The sequence below is a fragment of the Oncorhynchus mykiss genome, chromosome 22 (assembly GCF_013265735.2).
Source record: "Oncorhynchus mykiss isolate Arlee chromosome 22, USDA_OmykA_1.1, whole genome shotgun sequence".
Lineage (NCBI taxonomy): Eukaryota > Metazoa > Chordata > Actinopteri > Salmoniformes > Salmonidae > Oncorhynchus > Oncorhynchus mykiss.
In genome coordinates this window covers 26,980,908-27,000,789 of record NC_048586.1, presented here as the reverse complement: position 1 = coordinate 27,000,789, position 19,882 = coordinate 26,980,908, and the positions used below count along the sequence as shown (strand labels likewise).

General features: G+C 39.9%; 2 protein-coding genes across 7 annotated transcripts in view; both read right to left on the bottom strand.

Annotated features, from left to right (window-relative positions):
• LOC110501661 (mannosyl-oligosaccharide 1,2-alpha-mannosidase IB) overlaps positions 1–8,055 on the bottom strand; it is a 121,488-nt gene extending 113,433 nt beyond the window's left edge. Inside the window, exons 1-3 of one of the 3 annotated variants that reach the window (XM_036959012.1) lie at positions 7,495–8,055; positions 7,116–7,172; positions 6,052–6,513 (exon numbers count right to left, since the gene is read on the bottom strand). In XM_036959012.1, the coding sequence (XP_036814907.1) occupies positions 6,052–6,365 (314 nt within the window). In that variant the 5' untranslated portion in view covers positions 6,366–6,513; positions 7,116–7,172; positions 7,495–8,055. Of the gene's footprint in view, positions 1–6,051; positions 6,514–7,115 lie in introns of all 3 variants that reach the window. The other 2 variants (XM_036959013.1, XM_036959011.1) reach the window with 2 other exon arrangements.
• A 2,962-nt stretch (positions 8,056–11,017) lies between these two features.
• LOC110502079 (tripartite motif-containing protein 45-like) lies at positions 11,018–18,987 on the bottom strand. 4 transcript variants are annotated; one of them, XM_036959009.1, is made up of 5 exons: positions 18,939–18,987; positions 17,992–18,119; positions 15,010–15,116; positions 14,800–14,846; positions 11,018–12,867 (listed from the first exon to the last, which is right to left on the bottom strand). In XM_036959009.1, exons 1-5 carry the CDS (start codon positions 18,963–18,965, stop codon positions 12,760–12,762), a joined length of 417 nt encoding a protein of 138 aa, XP_036814904.1. In that variant the 5' UTR covers positions 18,966–18,987; the 3' UTR covers positions 11,018–12,759. The 4 variants fall into 4 exon arrangements, with proteins under 4 accessions (XP_036814904.1, XP_036814902.1, XP_036814903.1 ...); XM_036959007.1 differs by having other exon boundaries at positions 14,800–15,116; XM_036959008.1 differs by lacking the exon at positions 15,010–15,116 and having other exon boundaries at positions 14,800–14,930.
• Positions 18,988–19,882: the final 895 nt, after the last annotated feature.

The following is a 19,882-nucleotide window of genomic DNA, read 5'->3' as shown; positions in this document are numbered from 1 at the left end:
GACAAAAATATCTAAAGCAGCTAACTTTGTGGAAATTTATGTGTCGTTCTCAAAACTTTTGGCCATGAGTGTAGACAAAGACCTTTTCACTAGATAGAAAAACAGTGAGTTTACAAGCTGATCAACATTCAAAGCAGAATTACTTTCCCATTGTTCCTCAAATACAGTGCATGATATACCCTTTTGTAGCTCCGAGTCTCTACTTTTATCTACTGTAAACAGCACCATTTCAAAAGACCAAATCCAGGTGGTGGGTCACTCCCAAAATCCATTTGCTGAATGCTGGCTGAACCCTCCAGAAAACTAGATGTGTAGATAGGATTCAAAACAAACGGACTGAAAACAGGTGGTACCGAGAAAATTACATCTAAACAACACAAGATCTGGCAGCAAGGCTTACTTTGATTTCTCAACTCATCCCATTATAACATTACGATTATAACATTTCAACTCAACCATGAGAATAAATACATAAAACACAGCACACTGTATATATAGAAAAGCTAATTATACTGTTTAGGGGTATACAATAATAGGAGTAAAAAGCATGTAACTGATTCAAGTACTCACTCCTTTACAATACGGTCAATACATTCATTCACCTCCCACATTCCATTCCTCTTCATATGAGGGTGTTATTAAATACTTCAGAGTTCAAGTAACAGACACATCAAGAAATTACACAAATTAACTTTTAAAAAGGCACAGCTGTTAACTTCTTATGGCTGGGGCAGTATTGAGTAGCTTGGATGAATACGGTGCCCAGAGTAAACTGCCTGCTACTCAGGCCCAGAAGCTAAGATATGCATGTTATATATTTGGATAGAAAACACTGACGTTTCTAAAACTGTTTGAATGATGTCTGTGAGTATAACAGAACTCATATGGCAGGCAAAAACCTGAGAAGAAAATCCAACCAGGAAGTGGGAAATCTGAGGTTTGTAGTTTTTGAACTCTTTGCCTATCCAAGATACAGTGGAAATTTGGTCCGACTGCACTTCCTAAGGCTTCCACTAGATATCAATAGTCTTTAGAACCTTGTTTCAGGCTTTTACTGTAAAGGAGGAGAGAATAAGAGGTAAGGGGTCTGCCAGAAAGCCATGAGCTCATTCAGGCCCCGTGAGAGGTAGCTGCATTCCATTGCATTTCTAAAGACAAAGGAATTCTCTGGTTGAAACATTATTGAAGATTTATATTAAAAACATCCTAAAGATTGATTCTATGCATTGTTAGACAGGTTTCTACGAACTGTAATGTTTTTTTTTTACTTTTCGTCTGGCCTGGGCGTCATTTATTTGCATGTGTGAACTGAAGGCGTGAACAATAAGGAGGCATTTGGACATAAATGTTGGACTTTATCGAAGAAAACAAACATTTATTGTGGAACTGGGATTCCTGGGAGTGCATTCTGATGAAGATCATCAAAGGTAAGTGAATATTTATAATACTATTTCTGACTTCTGTTGACTCCACAACATGGCGGGGGGCTTGTTTTTGTGTCTGAGCGCCGTATTCAGATTATTGCATGGTGTGCTTTTTCCGTAAAAGTTTTTTTCAAATCTGACAGAGCAGTTGCATTAATGAGAAGTTTATCTAAATTTCCATGTATAACACTTGTATCTTTTATCAATGTTTATTATGAGTATTTCTGTAAATTGATGTGGCTCTCTGCAAAATCACCGGATGTTTTGGAGGAAAACATTACTGAACATAACGCGCCAATGTAAACTAAGATTTTTGGATATAAATATGAACTTTACCGAACAAAACATACATGTATTGTGTAACATAAAGTCCTATGAGTGTCATCTGATGAAGATCATCAAACGGTTAGTGATTCATTTTCTCTTTATTTCTGCTTTTTGTGACTCCCCTCTTTGGCTGGAAAAATGGCTGTGTTTTTCTGTGACAAGGTACTAACCTAACATAATCAGACGGTGTGCTTTCGTCGTAAATTTATGTGGGACCATTCTACGACTCTTTAAACCAACGTATTCTACTTCTCTCATCACCACTGAGAACCATCTACACATACTTATTTTCCACCATAATTTGCAAATAAATTCATAAAAAATCCTACAATGTGATTTTCTGGATTTTTTTTCTCATTTTGTCTGTCATAGTTGAAGTGTACCTATGATGAAAATTACAGGCCTCTCTCATCTTTTTAAGTGGGAGAACTTGCACAATTGATGGTTGACTAAATACTTTTTTGCCCCACTGTATGTGTACAGAGGCCCATTATCAGCAACCATCACTCCTGTGTTCCAATGACACGTTGTGTTAGCTAATTCAAGTTTATCATTTTAAAAGGCTAATTGATCATTAGAAAACCCCTTTGCAATTATGTTAGCACAGCTGAAAACTGTTGTTCAGATTAAAGAAGCAATAAAACTGGCCTTCTTTAGACTAGTTGAGTATTTGGAGCATCAGCATTTGTGGGTTTGATTACAGGCTCAAAATGGCCAAAGACTTTTCTTCTGAAACTCATCAGTCTACTCTTGTTCTGAAAAATGAAGGCTATTCCTTCAGAAATTGCCAAGAAACTGAAGATCTCGTACAACACTGTGTACTACTCCCTTCACAGAATAGCGCAAACTGGCTCTAACCAGAATAGAAAGAGGAGTGGTAGGCCCTGGTGCACAACTGAGCAAGAGGACAAGTACATTAGAGTGTCTAGTTTGAGAAACAGACGCCTCACAATTCCTCAACTGGCAGCTTCATTAGTAGCCGCAAAACACCAGTCTCAACGTCAACAGTGAAGAGGTGACTTCGGGAAATAAAAATAGCAGATCTTTTTTTAAATTGTGGTTATCAAAACAGTTATCACACGATTGCATTCATAATTGTTATTTGTTGTGCAATGACTGGGCTTTTAAAAGCACATTTCACTCCAGTAACAGCAGTTGTGATTTTTAGGCGCTGCTCTTGTGCTGTCTGACATGTGATAGGTAATTCCGTTCCTCAAACAAGACTCTGTATGCTGTGTGCGTGGGATAAATAAAATACATGAAGACTAACGAAAATACACAAGCACCAATTTAATTCCACTAAAGGCAAATTAAGAATGGCCGGTCAAATGTATTGTGTTTCAACCTGCATTTAAAATGGATTCAATTGAGATTTTGTGTCACTGGCCTGCACAGTTGAATGGCTGTGATAGAAGAAAACTGAGGATGGATCAATTACATTGTAGTTACTCCAAAATACTAAACTAAATGACAGCGTGAAAAGAAGGAAGCCTGTAGAGAATACAAATATTCCAAAACATGCATTATGTTTGGGGCAAATCCACACCACACTGAGTACCACGCTTCATATTTTCAAGCATAGTGCATCATGTGAAGGGTATGCTTGTAATCGTTATGGACTGGGGAGTTTTTCAGGATACAAATAAAACAGAATAGAGCTAAGCACAAGCAAAATACTACAGGACAACCTGGTTCAGTCTGCTTTCCAACAGACACTGGGAGACAAATTCACCTTTCATCAGGGCAATAAGCTAAAACACAAGGCCAACTATACACTGGAGTTGCTTACCAAGACATTGAATGTTCCTGAGTGTCCTAGTTACAGTTTTGACTTAAATCTGCTGGAAAATCTATGTCAAGACTTGAAATTGGCTTTCTAGCAATGAGCAAAGGACAGCAACCAACTTGACAGAGCTTGAAGAATTTTAAAAAGAATAATGCACAATCCAGGTGTGCAAAGAGCTTGACTTACCCAGAGAAACTCACAACCGTAATCGCTGCCAAAGATGATTCTAACATGTATTGACTTGGTGTCAAATTTATGTAAAAAGAGATTTCTGTATTTAATTTTCAATAACTTTGTAACAATTTCTGAAAACATGTTTTCACTTTGTCATTATGAGGTATTGTGTATAGGTCAAATAAATAAAAAATCTGCTTTCATTTGACATGCGTCTATGAACTTCACATTGGTGCTCATGGGTCCTTTTACATGGAAATGACCCTCACTAACATGCAATGATGTTTTTTTCAATGGCTAAGTCAGCTGCTTAAAATGCAAAGTCAAAAACATTTCCATGAGCTGTGAGTGACAAACACTAAACAAACTAATGAATTGTTATAGGAGGTTAAATGCAGTGGCCTTTCAAAACTCTTCATGTAGATAAACTATATCCCATCTCCTCAAACCGACACCTTCTTGCAATGCAAATTCACCCATCTACAGTCAGACTGAATTTTGTTTATTTCAGAAATACAAAATAATAAATACTGCAGTGTTGTTCACATTGACATGTCGTGTACCACTTATGATCTTGGCCTCGTCTCTTCCCAGACATCAAACCACAATAAATAAGCTATGGCAAATTTTCTGACAAATTAAAATGTGCCAAAGGGTGGCAACACCGAGGTCCCTGCTGAGTGAGAGGCAGAGAAAAAGCTTTAACATTTGCTACTCTACAACTAACGACTGTTTCCACAAATGTCCGCACCTGTTCGGACAAATCCGCTTTACCCACCTCTCTCACAGACAGGAAGTAAACACGGACTCTGCTTTTTGTGATAACAATTTACAGGTAAATCAAAGCATTAAAGTAGGTTAAAGGCATTATATAAGGAGCAAGCTAGTTACTAAAATCCTAAAATGCTAGTAGTGCCCTACTTTCATTCTGTGTGAAGCCATTACACACACACATGTTTAAATTCCGGACTCTTGATATTGCTCGTTCTGATATTTCTTTATTTTTACTTGTGAAAAAATAATGAACACCACCACTGCTCTTCACGCTGAGCTGGGACTACAAGGGTGTGTGTCTTCATTCAACAGTTAAATGAGTTGAGCACAGTCAGTAGAGGCCAATGTCAGTGATATACATCCTGCACACATAGCCATTAACCAAAGGCTAGGTGTGAGATTTTAAGAGTAACCCAGATGCATTAAGGCTAGAGGAAGCTCTTACTGTGTTGGTTTCTGTGACCCTCCCTCACCGCTAGTTGTTTCCTACCTGGCTATATAGTCATGTGACACAGTGCTCAGGTTGCTCTTGAATAAGACCTGTGGACTAGAGGTCGACCGATGATGATTTTTCAATGCCGATACCGATTATTGGAGGACTAAAAAAGCTGATACCGATTATTGGAGGACCAAAAAAGCCGATGCCGATTAATCGGACGATTTGTTTTATTTATTTGTAATAAGGACAATTACAACAATACTGAATGAACACTTATTTTAACTTAATATAATACATCAATAAAATAAATTCAGCCTCAAATAAATAATGAAACATGTTCAATTTGGTCTAAATAATGCAAAAACAAATTGTTGGAGAAGAAAGTAAAAGTGCAATGTGCACCATGTAAGAAAGCTAACATTTAAGTTCCTTGCTCAGAACATGAGAAGATATGAAAGCTGGTGGTTCCTTTTAACATGAGTCTTCAATATTCCCAGGTAAGAAGTTTTAGTTTGTAGTTATTATAGGAATTATTGGACTATTTCCCTCTATACCATTTGTCTTTCATTAACCTTTGACTATTGGATGTTCTTATAGGAACTTTAGTATTGCCAGTAACAGTATAGCTTCCGTCCCTCTCCTCACTCACAACGACAACAGCCACCCTCGAAGCAGCGTTACCCATGCAGAGCACGAAACAGATCTATTACATACAGTGCCTTGCAAAAGTATTCAAACCCCTTGGCACATTTTATTGTGCTACAAAGTGAAATTAAAATTGATTTGTCATTGTCAAAAATCTGCACTAAATATTATGTAATGTCAAAGTTTTAAAGATTAATAAAAATGTAATAACTTTTATAAAGTCATTACATAAATCCATTTTAATCTCACTTGTGAAGAAATCAAAATACTTTTGCAAGGTACTGTAAATCCTACTGAGGGCCCAATAAGCTGTTGAGTTCTTCATATAGAGGAGCAAAGAAAAAAGGTTGCAAGTCTTCCATTTTTCTTCATAACTTTGGAGATTACACTTTTGCACTTTGTAGTGCATTTCAATTCATACTGACATGTTTAAAGCAGAGGCAACAACACTAGATAGCTGCGCATTCCTCAGCATCTCTTACCTGTGTCTGTGTTCATCATGGCCCCCCTGTCCATGTATGACCACCTGTCCACTAGGATGCTTAGCCCCCTTGGGTGCCTCGATATGCGGAATCAGCACATCTTCCAAGCCCAGGTCAAAGCGCTTGTGTTTTGAGTTGTCCGGGAGGAAGAAGAAAGCCCCAAAGCATAAAGTGATGAAGGCACTGAGGATGAGGAGGAGGATAAACTTCTCTGAGAGCCTCAGAGTGGCCCTGTGGTGTGGGAAAGAGGCAGCGCCGGGTGACAGGGTGGGTATCCTGCGGCCCGACAGTGGCAGTAGAGCTGGTGTGGTCATGTTGGACTGTGGAAATGAACTCAGGGTGGACAAACTGTATTATCTTATGCTGTATTATCTCATTCCGGGGGCGAGTACGTGTCCAGAAATCAAGTGTTGAGATCCCTCAGTGAAGTGACTGGTCACGATTGAATTTATGTTTTTTATTCTGAAATTGAAGGAGAGAGTTATGAGGACAGAGCAGGTATATAATTGGTACATACCATACACACTTTGGTTCATTAGCCTGAACAATACCTGTCTTTACAGTCAGAATAATCATCACAAAATATAACAATGAGGCTTTTAAGTCAGTAACACCAAATCATTAACCTTACAAAAGACCTAGGAACCTGCACATCTGACTTTGGGAGTAACTGTATTTTGAATAAACACAATATGTTAGTCCATAAGGATTAACTGCCCATACAGAATGTACTGTATTCATTGAACGCAATTATAAAGCAAATGGAAACGTTTCCAAGGAGAGTCGGCAGACCTTTATGTCAACCCGGTTTGAAAAGGGAAAGATACTTTCAGGTAGGCAGGCTAAAGGTTACATCAAATAGTGATACGTAGCTAGATGATGGCAAAATCACCTGCGTGAGCGCGTGATACCATCACAACATCAATGCACATCACCTCCACTTATCAATGATATCTAATGCGGTACATATTTCCATTGCAGTACCTAATATAATAGTGTAATTGTAAGCAAAGTCACACTTAAAAATATTTAATAAGCATAATTGTAGAGGAAACAAATCTTACCGTGCAAATTCTGTCATTCTGATCCATGTTCTTTGGTTGTGATCCGAACACTATGAGCTGGATAAGCAACGACAGAATCAAAACCAACTCGAAATGTTTTGTTAATGCCCAACTAACACATATTGTAAGTTAATTTAACAGGACAGTTATTAGGCTTTCAAATAGTGAAACATTTTAATCAGATATTGTCGCATCCTCGACAAGGTTCTAATACAGAGATACATTCTCCCTTGACCATTTCAATAGTAGCAAAATAAGTGTTCAAATGACAACTAGCTAGCTACTTATGTTCCTGTTAAATTATGTGGTTAAAAATCGGTCTTGTCTTGCTAATTTGTATGAATATTCCCAATATCCTGTATTTTATCAGCTTCCTCACCCGGGCCTGCGTCTATCGCGCAGCGTCTCCACAGAATACCAAATTCATCCACTGAATTGACAGGCTTGGCTAGCCATCTAGCTAGTTAAATTACTAATGGAGAAAAGCAATAACATTAACTTAGCTAGCCGATTAAACACATATATGTGCACCCGCAATATTGTATTGTAATATTAGCTAGCTACGTTTCTCGGATATGTTGAGGTTAGGAAAAGAGTTGGCCTGCTAAAGACTGCGCCTTTTTCTGTAAAGGCATCTGGCTAGCTAGCTACTGTTAGCAAGCTGGCTAGCTATCCTCCGGAGGCAGTCCGTTACGATATTTCGCCGCTGCTGCATCACCTCAATAATGCCTTTGAGTAAATCGGTGACAGACATGCATCCTAGTCCACCGTTTCCAAATAGCCGTGTTCAGAAATGTATTCGGGTAACTCGCTATCTATGATTTCATTTTGTAGTTTTGCTTTCCCTTTGCTCATTTCATTCTTGATAGCTCTACAGCTCTCTAAATAGCTAGCCTCTGTCAAGGGATGTTGATACTGCTGCAACTCTACAACGAACCACGGCTCCTCCCACAATCTCGAACATCGACTACCCAGCCTGGTACATTTAGGGAGCGTCTATCAATTACAAAAGTATTTTTGCAACGTGTTTTATTTGTATTTATTTAAACTTTATTTAAATAGGCAAGTCAGTTTTGCAACGTGTATGTCTGTGTGATTTAGCACTGACTGTACTTTGTAGCTAGTCCTTGTATTAAAAATATATTTGTATTGCATGTGAAAGACTACAATGCACAATGGCTGAATATGGATCTAGCAATTAGTGCTTTGCAAGGTAGCCCAGTTCAGTGTTTCCCAACCAGAGATCTACTTGGCCTATCCACGGGGAGTATGAGGCTCATGAGACCATTGGTTTACTGGTCAAATGAACATGAGGGTTCGGGATGGAAATTCATTCACTCCATGAAAAATAAATAACATTTTTGATACAATATCAACATTTCAAGATAGTAGAACATACTTATATGAAATGTTTCTTCATTTGTAATATTGCGTGGTGCTTTCAGAGGTGGCACCACATATAAATAAATCAGCTGTAAAACAGTTTTATATGGGCTATGATGGGACCAGATTTTTTCTAATCTGGTCATGGTTTTATAAAAAACTAGTCAACAACTGAGATTGGACAATATAACTAACAGGGCTGAGCTTGCTTTATGCAGGGTTGCATCATGTAGGCCTTTGCATCTGTAATTTAAAAGTTACTCACACAGTATGTCATGACTTTTCTGTTGATTGATTCATTCCAGTAAATAATTTTGGATTGATAAATCTAGGTAGTTTAGCCAACCAAAGTTTGAATTTAAACCAAATTTGATCACATTTTCTCTTCACACAAATAAATAGCCCTAATTTAGGGTATAAATATATAGTTTAGCCTATGAATACATGATGTTACCACTTCGTTTCCAATGGCCAGAGGGGATCAGAGCACATAGGCTTCTCTAGGCTATCTGCAGCTGATCAAACTGAAGATCGGATTAATTGTGCATGAGTTTTCAACCCTTTTGTGTCAATATTTTTTAGCAAACTGAATCAAAAGTGTTGGGGCAAATGTCGGCAGCACTGCTTTCCTGATCTCTGCAACGTGGATAGATGGAAATTGCCACACAATGCTTCAGATTATGAAACATATCCTATATGTATGTTCTACCATCTCGAAAGGTTGACTTAATATCAAACATTTTTTACTCAGTATTAAAATTAAAATGATGGCAAGAATGAGCTTCAATAGTTCAGGGGTACTCAGGGCAGAGAAATTGAGTTGGTGGTACAGTAACCTAAAAAGGTTGGGAACCATTGGCCTAGTCCTGGAAATTCCAGACCTAGGGCCCTAGGGCAACATTGTTAACATTGTGGGAGACAACCCATCTGCCTAGGGAGACTATTTGCAAGGCCTTCAGTTAAGGGCAAGGGAATTATGGGAAAGTAGATGTTTTTTTAAGTGTCGAAAACGACATTGTAATTGTGTAGAAAGACATTTAGTGGCACATGATCCTAGATCCTATAAAATACACTTAGCAAATGCACTCTCTTGTTGCCTACCATTGGGCAACAGCGCACAGTCAATTATCTTCAGTCTGTCAGCTTATAAATCAGAGTGCTGCTTTTGACCCCGACAAAATGTGTTTTCTGCCCACTTTTACACCAAGTCTGAAAATATTGCTTCAGTCTTTGACTTTAAACATAGTGTATAAGTTGTGATAATGGTTGTGTTGTCTTGTCTGCCTGTTTTATAGTATGTCAGAGGGGGGCTGGAGTGAAGATTTTTTGACACATTATAAAGTAAATCCATCTTGAAACGCAGTCACGTCCTGCTGAGTGGGGGGACAGAGCCCAAGTCAGTCAGTGGGTCCTTGAGTTGCCATTAGCTCAGGCCCCACTCCGCACCACAGGGCCACTGGGCTGATTTATGTGACACCCCTTACTGAGTGAATTAGTAGTGTGGTGCTGTGGCACAGAGTGTGCCGTAATCACTGTAGAGTCTTCTTTGGAGATGCATCATGTGTCACGCACACTCGCAAACGGTACATTTGAGTGGCTGGCTCTATGCCTAAAAAGACACCAAAACAAAAATGCTGAGCTGACACAAAAGGCTGACACTTTTAAAGCCATATCAGGTTCCAGAGGGAGGGGGGCCGTTTGCTTCGCTGCACCTCTTGTTATCAATGTCAGAGGGGTACGGATCATTGGCCTGGAGAGGACTCATGGTGAACTTCAAGCCCAACAAAACAATGCAGCAAAGACAAAGTGTTCATTACAAACACTTCTAGAGAGAAAAAAAGAGTGGTGAAGGAAAAGACACAAAGAAAGGACAAGTGGAAGAAAGAGACGGTGAGGGAGATGAAGGTTTAGAACAACGAGGCCCTGGTGCAGCAAATTAAAAGGCATACTCCAGCAGGTAAACATAACATAATGAAACAGCATCTGGCTTTGGAGCGCCGTGTGAACAGGGTGGCAAATTACGATGGTTTAAATCCAGTCAATAAAGTAGAGTACCATCATACCACCTTGGGGATCTATGCCGGGGCAAGAGGATAGGCTCCCATGCTATGTCATAGAGGGTATCTGTCAAATGTATGTTCCAGTGATGATAACATGGGGAGGGGGTTGGTGAGGGTTACTCCATATCTGATGTTCCAGGCAATGGGGCGTCTCTGTGCAATCCTACGGTGCCAAGAACATAGATGACGAATCCCAGGTGATGTGACATGACGGGCAGGTGTACTAGATAAAGAGAGCTCTACAAACAGGACTGGAGTGGTGGTGTTTGGAATCAGATGATCTGATGGAGACTCAGTCAGTCAGAGCAGTGTTTGTGGGGATAATTAAACTGTCTAGTATTCAGGTACTCTGGCTACCAGTTTATTTCTGGCTTTTTTAGGCCCAGGTGTCTGTAGATTCAGTCTTGTATGGCCAGGTTCACATTATTGCCTGGAGATTGCCATGGGGCACTCCACTCTCCTGTGTGATGTGGGGTCAATTTAGAGCTATGTAAGTACATTAGTGTGATGATATGGCTCTGGCCCTTTTCTGAAATCAGGTTACACTGTGTTCAGAGTGACCTGTTGTCAGAGTCTTTATTTATGTCACACACACACACACACAAAGAAAATGATCTCTGACTCCACTCATTGCATCATGGAACATTAGCTACAATGCAGTTGATTCTTCCTGCTCAGCGCACTATCTGGCCTGTGTGCCGTATCCATCTTGTCCAAAGGGGATTTACTAATATGTTCTGAAATGTGCATGCGTAATAGAGGTTGAACTAATATAAACAATTTTAAATAAATTATTCAAAATTCATCATGGATAGACTCTACTCTAATTCCATCACCGTACATTTATAATTATAAACCGCTCTGGGTTCATGTACTTTTAAATTACCCCTATTTCAACATTTGCAATGATGAAGAACTTGTGGTTCATCTCTTGGAGCCCTGAGATGAAGAGCCTATCAGAGTATGACGTCATTCACAGGGTTGTCGTGGCGATATGTCGTGGCAAGCTCTTTACAGGAAGGATAAAGATGGAGTTGTCACCTCACACACACAAATATGCAAAGGATCGATGAGTGATGGTCACAGCTCAGCACACCAACAGAAAGGGGGAGAGTCCGTGAATGAACCAGGTAGATTCTTTGTGAGAGAAGGAATAAAAATACAAGGAAGACAAAGGAGCGGAATGAGGGAGTGTGAGACATATTATTGTCAATCACATTTTTCTGTTATGTTGTATTAGAAGAGGTTTTTAAGCTTACAAGACACGTTGTCTCAGTTTCCAATCATGGGTTTAAAGCGTTTATGTGGGACATAAACCTCTTCTCTCCCGGATCCACTCCGCAGACAATGGTTTAATGTGTTGTAATGTGTAATTGTAATGTGATTTCAACACTTGTGTTCTCGAGATCAGGTAACAGAGGTTAGTATTTGAGTCATCCACCCCCTCAACATCATCATTTCTAAAGATCTTTACACCTCCCTGCTCCCACCAAACAACTGTACAGGGAGGAGGGTCAGCTACCTCAGGGAGGGTGAGAGTGTGTTTGTTTGTTAAGTCTAACACAATGATACCAGTAGTACAACAGCTTTTCAACCAACATGTAGTGGTACAGCTTCCACGTAGGCAACATCAACAACTGTACAACTAAACATGATAAAGGTGATTACATTCTTACTCATTTCCAATACAGCGTAATTAGATAGGTATCACGCTTGATTTGGCACTGTCCCCACTAATAAGTATTCTTTAAGGCGCTCATGTGTAATGGAATATTTCCATTAAAATGGTATGATGGGCTGAAGTTAGAGTGAATAGCACACTACTGACATCAAGTGGTGGAGAACAGAACTGCAGTGACAAACTTTCAGCCTATTATTCTAAACCATGACTACATTTATTATGAATGTTATGCTTTGTATTCAGGATGGAAATGATATAACTGTTGCTAATATTGTACCAACACATCATCAAGTGATTTTTTTAAGATGAAAGAGAATGGTCTTTCAATTACATTCATTCTTCTCACTTTTATCCCCAACTGTACCACTTCTTTTCCACTATTTCGTTAATCATCTGAAATGGTTGATTTGTAGGTGCTGTTAGGGGTGGTGTTAGGGGTGTCCTGGTCCTGTCCCTCAGAGCTGCACTGTCCTCATATGGTCCCGAGGCGAGCCTGACCCTGTCCCCCCCACTGCCGTTATCACGCTCTGGGGCAGGCAATCGGATGCCTCCACCACACTGCCACAGCACAACCAGTGGGGCTTACCGGGGAGACCCTTATGGCCATGACCACAGCCCCGGAACCCTCCTGCGCACACATAAGGCAAGAGTGTTAATATTCATAGTTTTGTATCTGATATTTTCAGAAAGGAGTAAGAGATTAAAAGCAAAGCTATCGTGGCAGTTGTGCAAATACTTAGTAAATCTGTCTGGTGCTTAATGTCATGGTGGACAGCGAACACACACTTCTCGACTGACAGACACAGACTCATGTCTTCACAGAGCCAAAAAGAGTTCCTGTTACCTGATGTGCCTTGTCCACTGAGCGCACCAGACAAAGCACATATCCAATTCTGCACATAGAGTGGAAGTCAGAAGTTTACATACACTTAGGTTGGAGTCATTAAAACTTGTTTTTCAACCACTCCACAAATGTCTTGTTAACAAACTATAGTTTTGGCAAGTCGGTTAGGACATCTACTTTGTGCATGACACAAGTCATTTTTACAACAGTTGTTTACAGAGACATTATTTAACTTATTTAACACCGTGTCACAATTCAAGTGGGTCAGAAGTTTACATACACTAAGTTGACTGTGCCTTTAAACAGCTTGGAAAATTCCAGAAAATTATGTCATAGCTTTAGAAGCTTCTAATTGACATCATTTGAGTCAATTGGATGTGTACCTGGGGATGTATTTCAAGGCCTACCTTCAAACTCAGTGCCTCTTTGCTTGACATCATGGGAAAATCAAAAGAAATCAGCCAGGACCTCATTAAAAAAAATGTAGACCTCCACAAGTCTGGTTCATCCTTGGGAGCAATTTCCAAACGCCTGAAGGTACCACGTTCATCTGTACAAACAATAGTGCGGAAGTATAAACACCATGGAACCATGTAGCCGTCATACCGCTCAGGAAAGAGACACGTTCTGTCTCCTAAAGATGAACGTACTTTGGTGCGAAAAGTGCAGAACAACAGCAAAGGACCTTGTGAAGATACTGGGGGAAGCAGGTGCAAAAAAAATGTCCTCTGGTCTGATGAAACAAAAATAGAACTGTTTGGTCATAATGACCATCGTTATGTTTGGTGGAAAAAGGGGAACGCTTGCAAGCCGAAGAACACCATCCCAAACGTGAAGCACGGGGTTGGCAGCATCATGTTGTGGGGGTGCTTTGCTGCAGGAGGGACTGGTGCATTTTACAAAATAGATGGCATCATGAGGGTGGAAAATGTTTTGGATATATTGAAGCAACATCTCAAGACATCAGCCAGGAAGTTAAAGCTTGGTCGCAAATGGGTCTTCTAAATGGACAATGACCCCAAGCATACTTCCAAAGTTGTGGCAAAATGGCTAAAGGACAACAAAGTCAAGGTATTGGAGTAGCCACCACAAAGCCCTGACCTCAATCCTATAGAAAATGTGTGGGCAGAACTGAAAAAGCGTGTGCGAGCAAGGAGGCCTACAAACCTGATTCAGTTACACCAGATCTGTCAGGAGGAAATTCACCCAACTTATTGTGGGAAGCTTGTGGAAGGCTACCCGAAACATTTGACCCAAGTTAAACAAATTATAGGCAATGCTACCAAATACTAATTGAGTGCATGTAAACTTCTGACCCACTGGGAATGTGATGAAAGAAATAAAAGCTAAATAAATAATTATCTCTCCTATTATTCTGACATTTCACATTCTTAAAATAAAGTGGTGATTCTAACTGACCTAAAACAGGGAATTTTTACTAGGATTAAATGTCAGGAATTGTGTAAAACTGAGTTCAAATGTATTTGGCTAAGGTGTATGTAAACTTCCAACTTCAGCTGTACCTAGCATTCTGCTCCTGTAGTAGCCTTTACTCTGCTGCACCCACTTGGCACACTTCCCATAGAGGACATACCTAGCATTGTCCCTACACCAGTACTAGATGTGGCCTCGCCATTGAGATCCACAGATAAGTGTATATAATATTTCCCATTTCAAACATACCTAGCCAAATACTCTGTAGTCTGCTGTACCTACCTGGCATGGTGCCGGTACAACCACAGCGTGCCTCCTTAGAACCCCCACTGGAACAGAAAGAACAACAGTGGAACGTTCCACAGTGCCGCTGGACCTTTCTCTTCACATTTAGGACAAAATGGGAAACGTGGCTTAGAAAGGAAGTGAAAAGAAATGAATGACAGAAATGAGAGTAAGAATAATTGAATACAAATACAGGGCCATGCTGACCCCTGACCCGGGGTTGGTCCCACACAGAGTAGGACCCTGGCTCTACAGGGGTGTAGGAGATGGAATAGGAGCCATCACTGTTATCCACCACCGCCACCTCCAATCTGCTGCAGAGAACACAAGTAACCCTTTTCTTAACACCAACAGATATCATGTATTATGATGTAATTATAAGGAACAGTAAAACGTTCAAACCTTGTATGACTCCTTTACTCACATGTACATTCACACACATGTATACACCCATACTCACAAACACACACTCACAGCCAACGCTGCTGTCCCATGTACACAGAGACTACAAAGCACAACCCCTTTTTGCCCTCAGAACAGCCTCAATTCATCGGGGCACGGACACTACATCGGTGTCGAAAGCTTCCACAGGGATGCTGGCCCATGTTGACTCCAATCCTTCCCACGGTTGTGTCAAGTTGGCTAAATGTCCATTGGGTGATGGACCATTCTTGATACACATGGGAAACTGGTTAAGCGTGAAAAGACAAACAGCGTTGCAGTTCTTGACACAAACCGGTGCGCCTGGCACCTACTACCATACATACCCTGTTCAAAGACACTTCAATCTTTTTTCTTGCCCATTCACCCCCTGAATAGCACACACATACAATCCATGTCTAAATTGTCTCAAGGCTTAAAAATCCTTCTTTAACCTGTCTCATCCCCTTCATCTATACTGATTGAGGTGGGTTTAAAAAGTGACATCAATAAGTGATCATAACTTTCAACTGGATTCACCTGGTCAGTCTATGTCATGGAAAGATCAGGTGTTCCTAATGTTTTGTACACTCAGTGTGTATAAAGACATTAAACACTGGGCACGTCCTGTTTCTTTTATACAATTTTTCACACTTTGTATTCAAATACAGTGCCTTCAGAAAGTATTCATACCCCTTGACTTATTCCACATTTTGTTGTGTTACAGCCTGAATTCAAAATGGATTAAATATTCCCCCCATCTACATACAATACCCCATAATGACAAAGTGATATCATGTTTTTAGAAATTGAGGCAAATTAATTGTAAATTAAATACAGAACATTCACTGTCTTCATAAGTATTCCCACCTTTGAGTCAATACTTTGTAGAAGCAGCGTTGGCAGCAATTAAAGGTGTGTCTTTCTGGGTAAGTCTCTAAGAGCTTTCCACACCTGGATTATGCAACAGTTGTCCATTATTATTTAAAACATTCTTCAAGCTCTGTCAAATTGGTTGTTGATCATTGCTAGGCAACCATTTCAGGTCTTGCCATAGATTTTCATGTAGATTTAAGTCAATACTGTTACTCGGCCACTCAGGAACATTAACTGCCTTCTTGGTAAACAACTCCAGTGTAGATTAGGCCTTGTATTTAGGTTATTGTCCTGCTGAAAGGTGAATTCATCTCCCAATTTGGCCTGTGCTTAGCAACATTACGTTTCCTTTTTGTCCTGAAAAACCTCCTAGTCCTTAACTATTACAAGCATACCCATAATTTGATGCAGCCACCACTGTGCTTGAAAATATGGAGAACGGTACTCAGTAATGTGTTGTTTTGGATTTGCCCCAAACATAACACTTTGTATTCAGGACATACAGTTCATTGCTTTGCCAAATTGTTTGCAGTATTACTTAAGATTCTTACTGCAAACAGGATGCAAATTTTGGAATATTTTTATTCTATACAGGCTTCCTTCTTTTCACTCTGTCATTTCGGATAGTATTGTTGTGTAACTAAAATGCTATTGATCCATCCTCAGTTTTCTCCTATCATAGCCATTAAACTCTAACTGTTTTAAAGTCACCTCATGGTGAAATCCCAGAGCGGTTTCCTTCCTCTCCGGCAACTGAGTTAGGAAGGACATCTGTATCTTGTAGTGTTGTGTTGTCTCTCTTGTCGTGATGTGTGTTTTGTCCTATATTTATATTCGATTTATTCAAACATTTTAATCCCAGGCCCCATCCCTGCAGGAGGCCTTTTGCCTTTTGGTAGGCCGTCGTTGTAAATAAGAATTTGTTATTAACTGACTTGCCTAGTTAAATAAAGGTTAAATAAATCAAACAAAAATCTTTGTAGTGACTGGATGTATTGATACACCATCCAAAGTGTAATTAATACCTTCACCTTGCTCAAAGGGATATTCAATGTCTTCTTTTTTGTTTTGTTTCCCATCTACCAATAGAAAACTTCCCTGGTCTTTGTGGTTGAATCTGTGTTTTAATGTTTTAAAGTCACTGCTCGACTGAGGGACCTTACAGACAATTGTATGTGTGGGGTACAGAGATGAGGTAGATATTCAGAAATCATATTATAAACTGGTTGGTTTGAACCCTGAATGCTGATTGGCTGAAAGCCGGGGTATATCAGAGTGAGCCCATGCAACTTATTATGTGACTTGTTAATCACATTTTTCCTCCTGAACTTATTTAGGCTTGAATACTTATTGATTCAAGCCATTTCAGCTTTTAAGTTGAATTAATTTCTAAAAATTTCTAAAACAACTGTGTGTTGGCCAGTGACGAAAAAATCTAAATTGAATATATTTTAAGTAAGACAACAAAATGTGGAAAAAGTTAAGGAGTCCGAGTACTTTCTGAAGGCACTGTACTGTTTTCTCACAGCTCATTCTAATTTATCTGTACATTACATTTTAGTTACACTGTTTATACACACTGTATTTATATATACTGTATTATTGACATGGCTCACTGTAATATAACTACTGCTAACCAGGCAAGTCAGTTATGAACAAATTCATATTTACAATGAGGGCCTAGGAACAGTGGGTTAACTGCCTTGTTCAGGGGCAGAACGACAGATTTTTACCTTGTCAACTCTGCGATTTGATCTAGCAACATGATTTTGATTCTATTTTTTAGCACATCATGATCGTGACTAAATAGCACCTACTGGAATAAAACCCTGCACACCCAGTACTTCAGACAAATAGGTAGATGTGCATGCTGCAGATCAGATGGTTCCTCACCTGTCTTTCTTCTCCTTGTGGACCATACTGACCAGGACAGCCTCTCCTCCTCGACCCATCTGCTCTCCAGCAGTCTCTACACACCAGGGTAAACTCCACTCTCTGGCCCTCCCTGCCGTGTTGCAGACCTGGGGACAGGTTAGAGGTCAGTCTCTCTCTCTCACACACACACACACACACACACATTCTCCTCTGAGCGCTTACACAAGTTGTTTGCCCCTGGATACATGGTGTGAAAGACCATTTAGGGGAACACTTTAGTGGAAGGTACAGTATATAAGCACATACAGTGGCTTGTGAAAGTATTCACCCCCCTTGGCATTTTTCCTATTTTGTTGCCTTACAACCTGGAATTAAAATATATTTTTTTGGGGGGGGGGGGGGTTGTATCATTTGATTTACACAACATGCCAATCACCTTGAAGATGCAAAATATTTTTTTATTGTGAAACAAACAAAAAATAAGACAAAAAAATGAAAACTTGAGCGTGCATAACTAGTCTCATCTAACCAGAGTACCTTCTCCCATATGTTTGGGGAGTCTCCCACGTGCCTTTCGGTGAACACCAAATGGGTTTGCTTATTTTTTTCTTTAAGCAATGGCTTTTTTCTGGTCACTCTTCTGTAAAGCGCAGCTCTGTGGGGTGTGCAGCTTAAAGTGGTCCTATGGACAGATACTCCAATCTCCGCTGTGGAGCTTTGTAGGGTTATCTTTGGTCTCTTTGTTGCTTCTCTGATTAATGCCCTCCTTACCTGGTCTGTGAGTTTTGGTGGGCGGCCCTCTCTTGGCAGGTTTGTTGTGGTGCCACATTATTTCAATTTTTTTATGATGGATTTAATGGTGCTTCGTGGGATGTTCAAAGTTTATAATATTTTTTTATAACCCAACCTTGATCTGTACTTCTCCACAACCTTGATCTGTACTTCTCCACAACTTTGTTCCTGACCTGTTTGGAGAGCTCCTTGGTCTTCATGGTGCCGCTTGCTTAGTGGTGTTGCAGACTCTGGGGCCTTTCAGAACAGGTGTAAATATACTGAGATCATGTGACACTTAGATTGCACACAGGTGGACTTTATTTAACTAATTATGTGACTTCTGAAGGTAATTGGTTGCACCAGATCTTATTTAGGGAATTCATAGCAAAGGGGGTGAATACAAATACACGCACCACTTTTCCATTTATTCATTTTTTGAAACAAGTTATTTTTATAATTTCACTTCAACAATTTGGAATATTTGGTGTATGTCCATTGCATAAAATCCAAATAAAAATCTATTTAAATTACAGTTTGTAATGCAACAAAATAGGAAAAATGCCAAGGGGGTGAATACTTCTGCAAGGCACTGTATACCCACAGTCTAGTCTATGGTCTCTAGAGACACTGGCCGTGTGTGCTCCAGTGAAAGCCGTGCACCGTGGCTGTCACACTGCACCAGCAGCTGTTGCTCTTAACACAGTTTACTGCTTCACCTGTCCTATAGGCCTACTAGAGTGGGCCAAACCGCTGACTTAAATCTCTTATCTCAGAGCCTGTGTAGTTTTCACAGACATGAACAAAGGCACACATTTACAAATATGTTTGATAGGAATGGCTTAACCCTGGATTTTCTGATGTGTCGATACTAAAGCCTTGTGTAATTTTCAGCTTTCCATATAAACGTTAAACATGGGCACTAATCCTAAAACAGCCTTACTCTCAGGCACAAGAACTTGGAAAGTAAAGAAACAGTGACCTGGGCTGCAGGTTCTTTCTCCAACCTTATAACAAACAGTCTTCAAGCTCTGTGACAGGCAGAAAGACAAAACACACACACCTGCATTATGGATTAACATTACATGAATACGACGAAGGTCAGTTTACTTTGACACAGAGAGATGGTTTCTCAGAA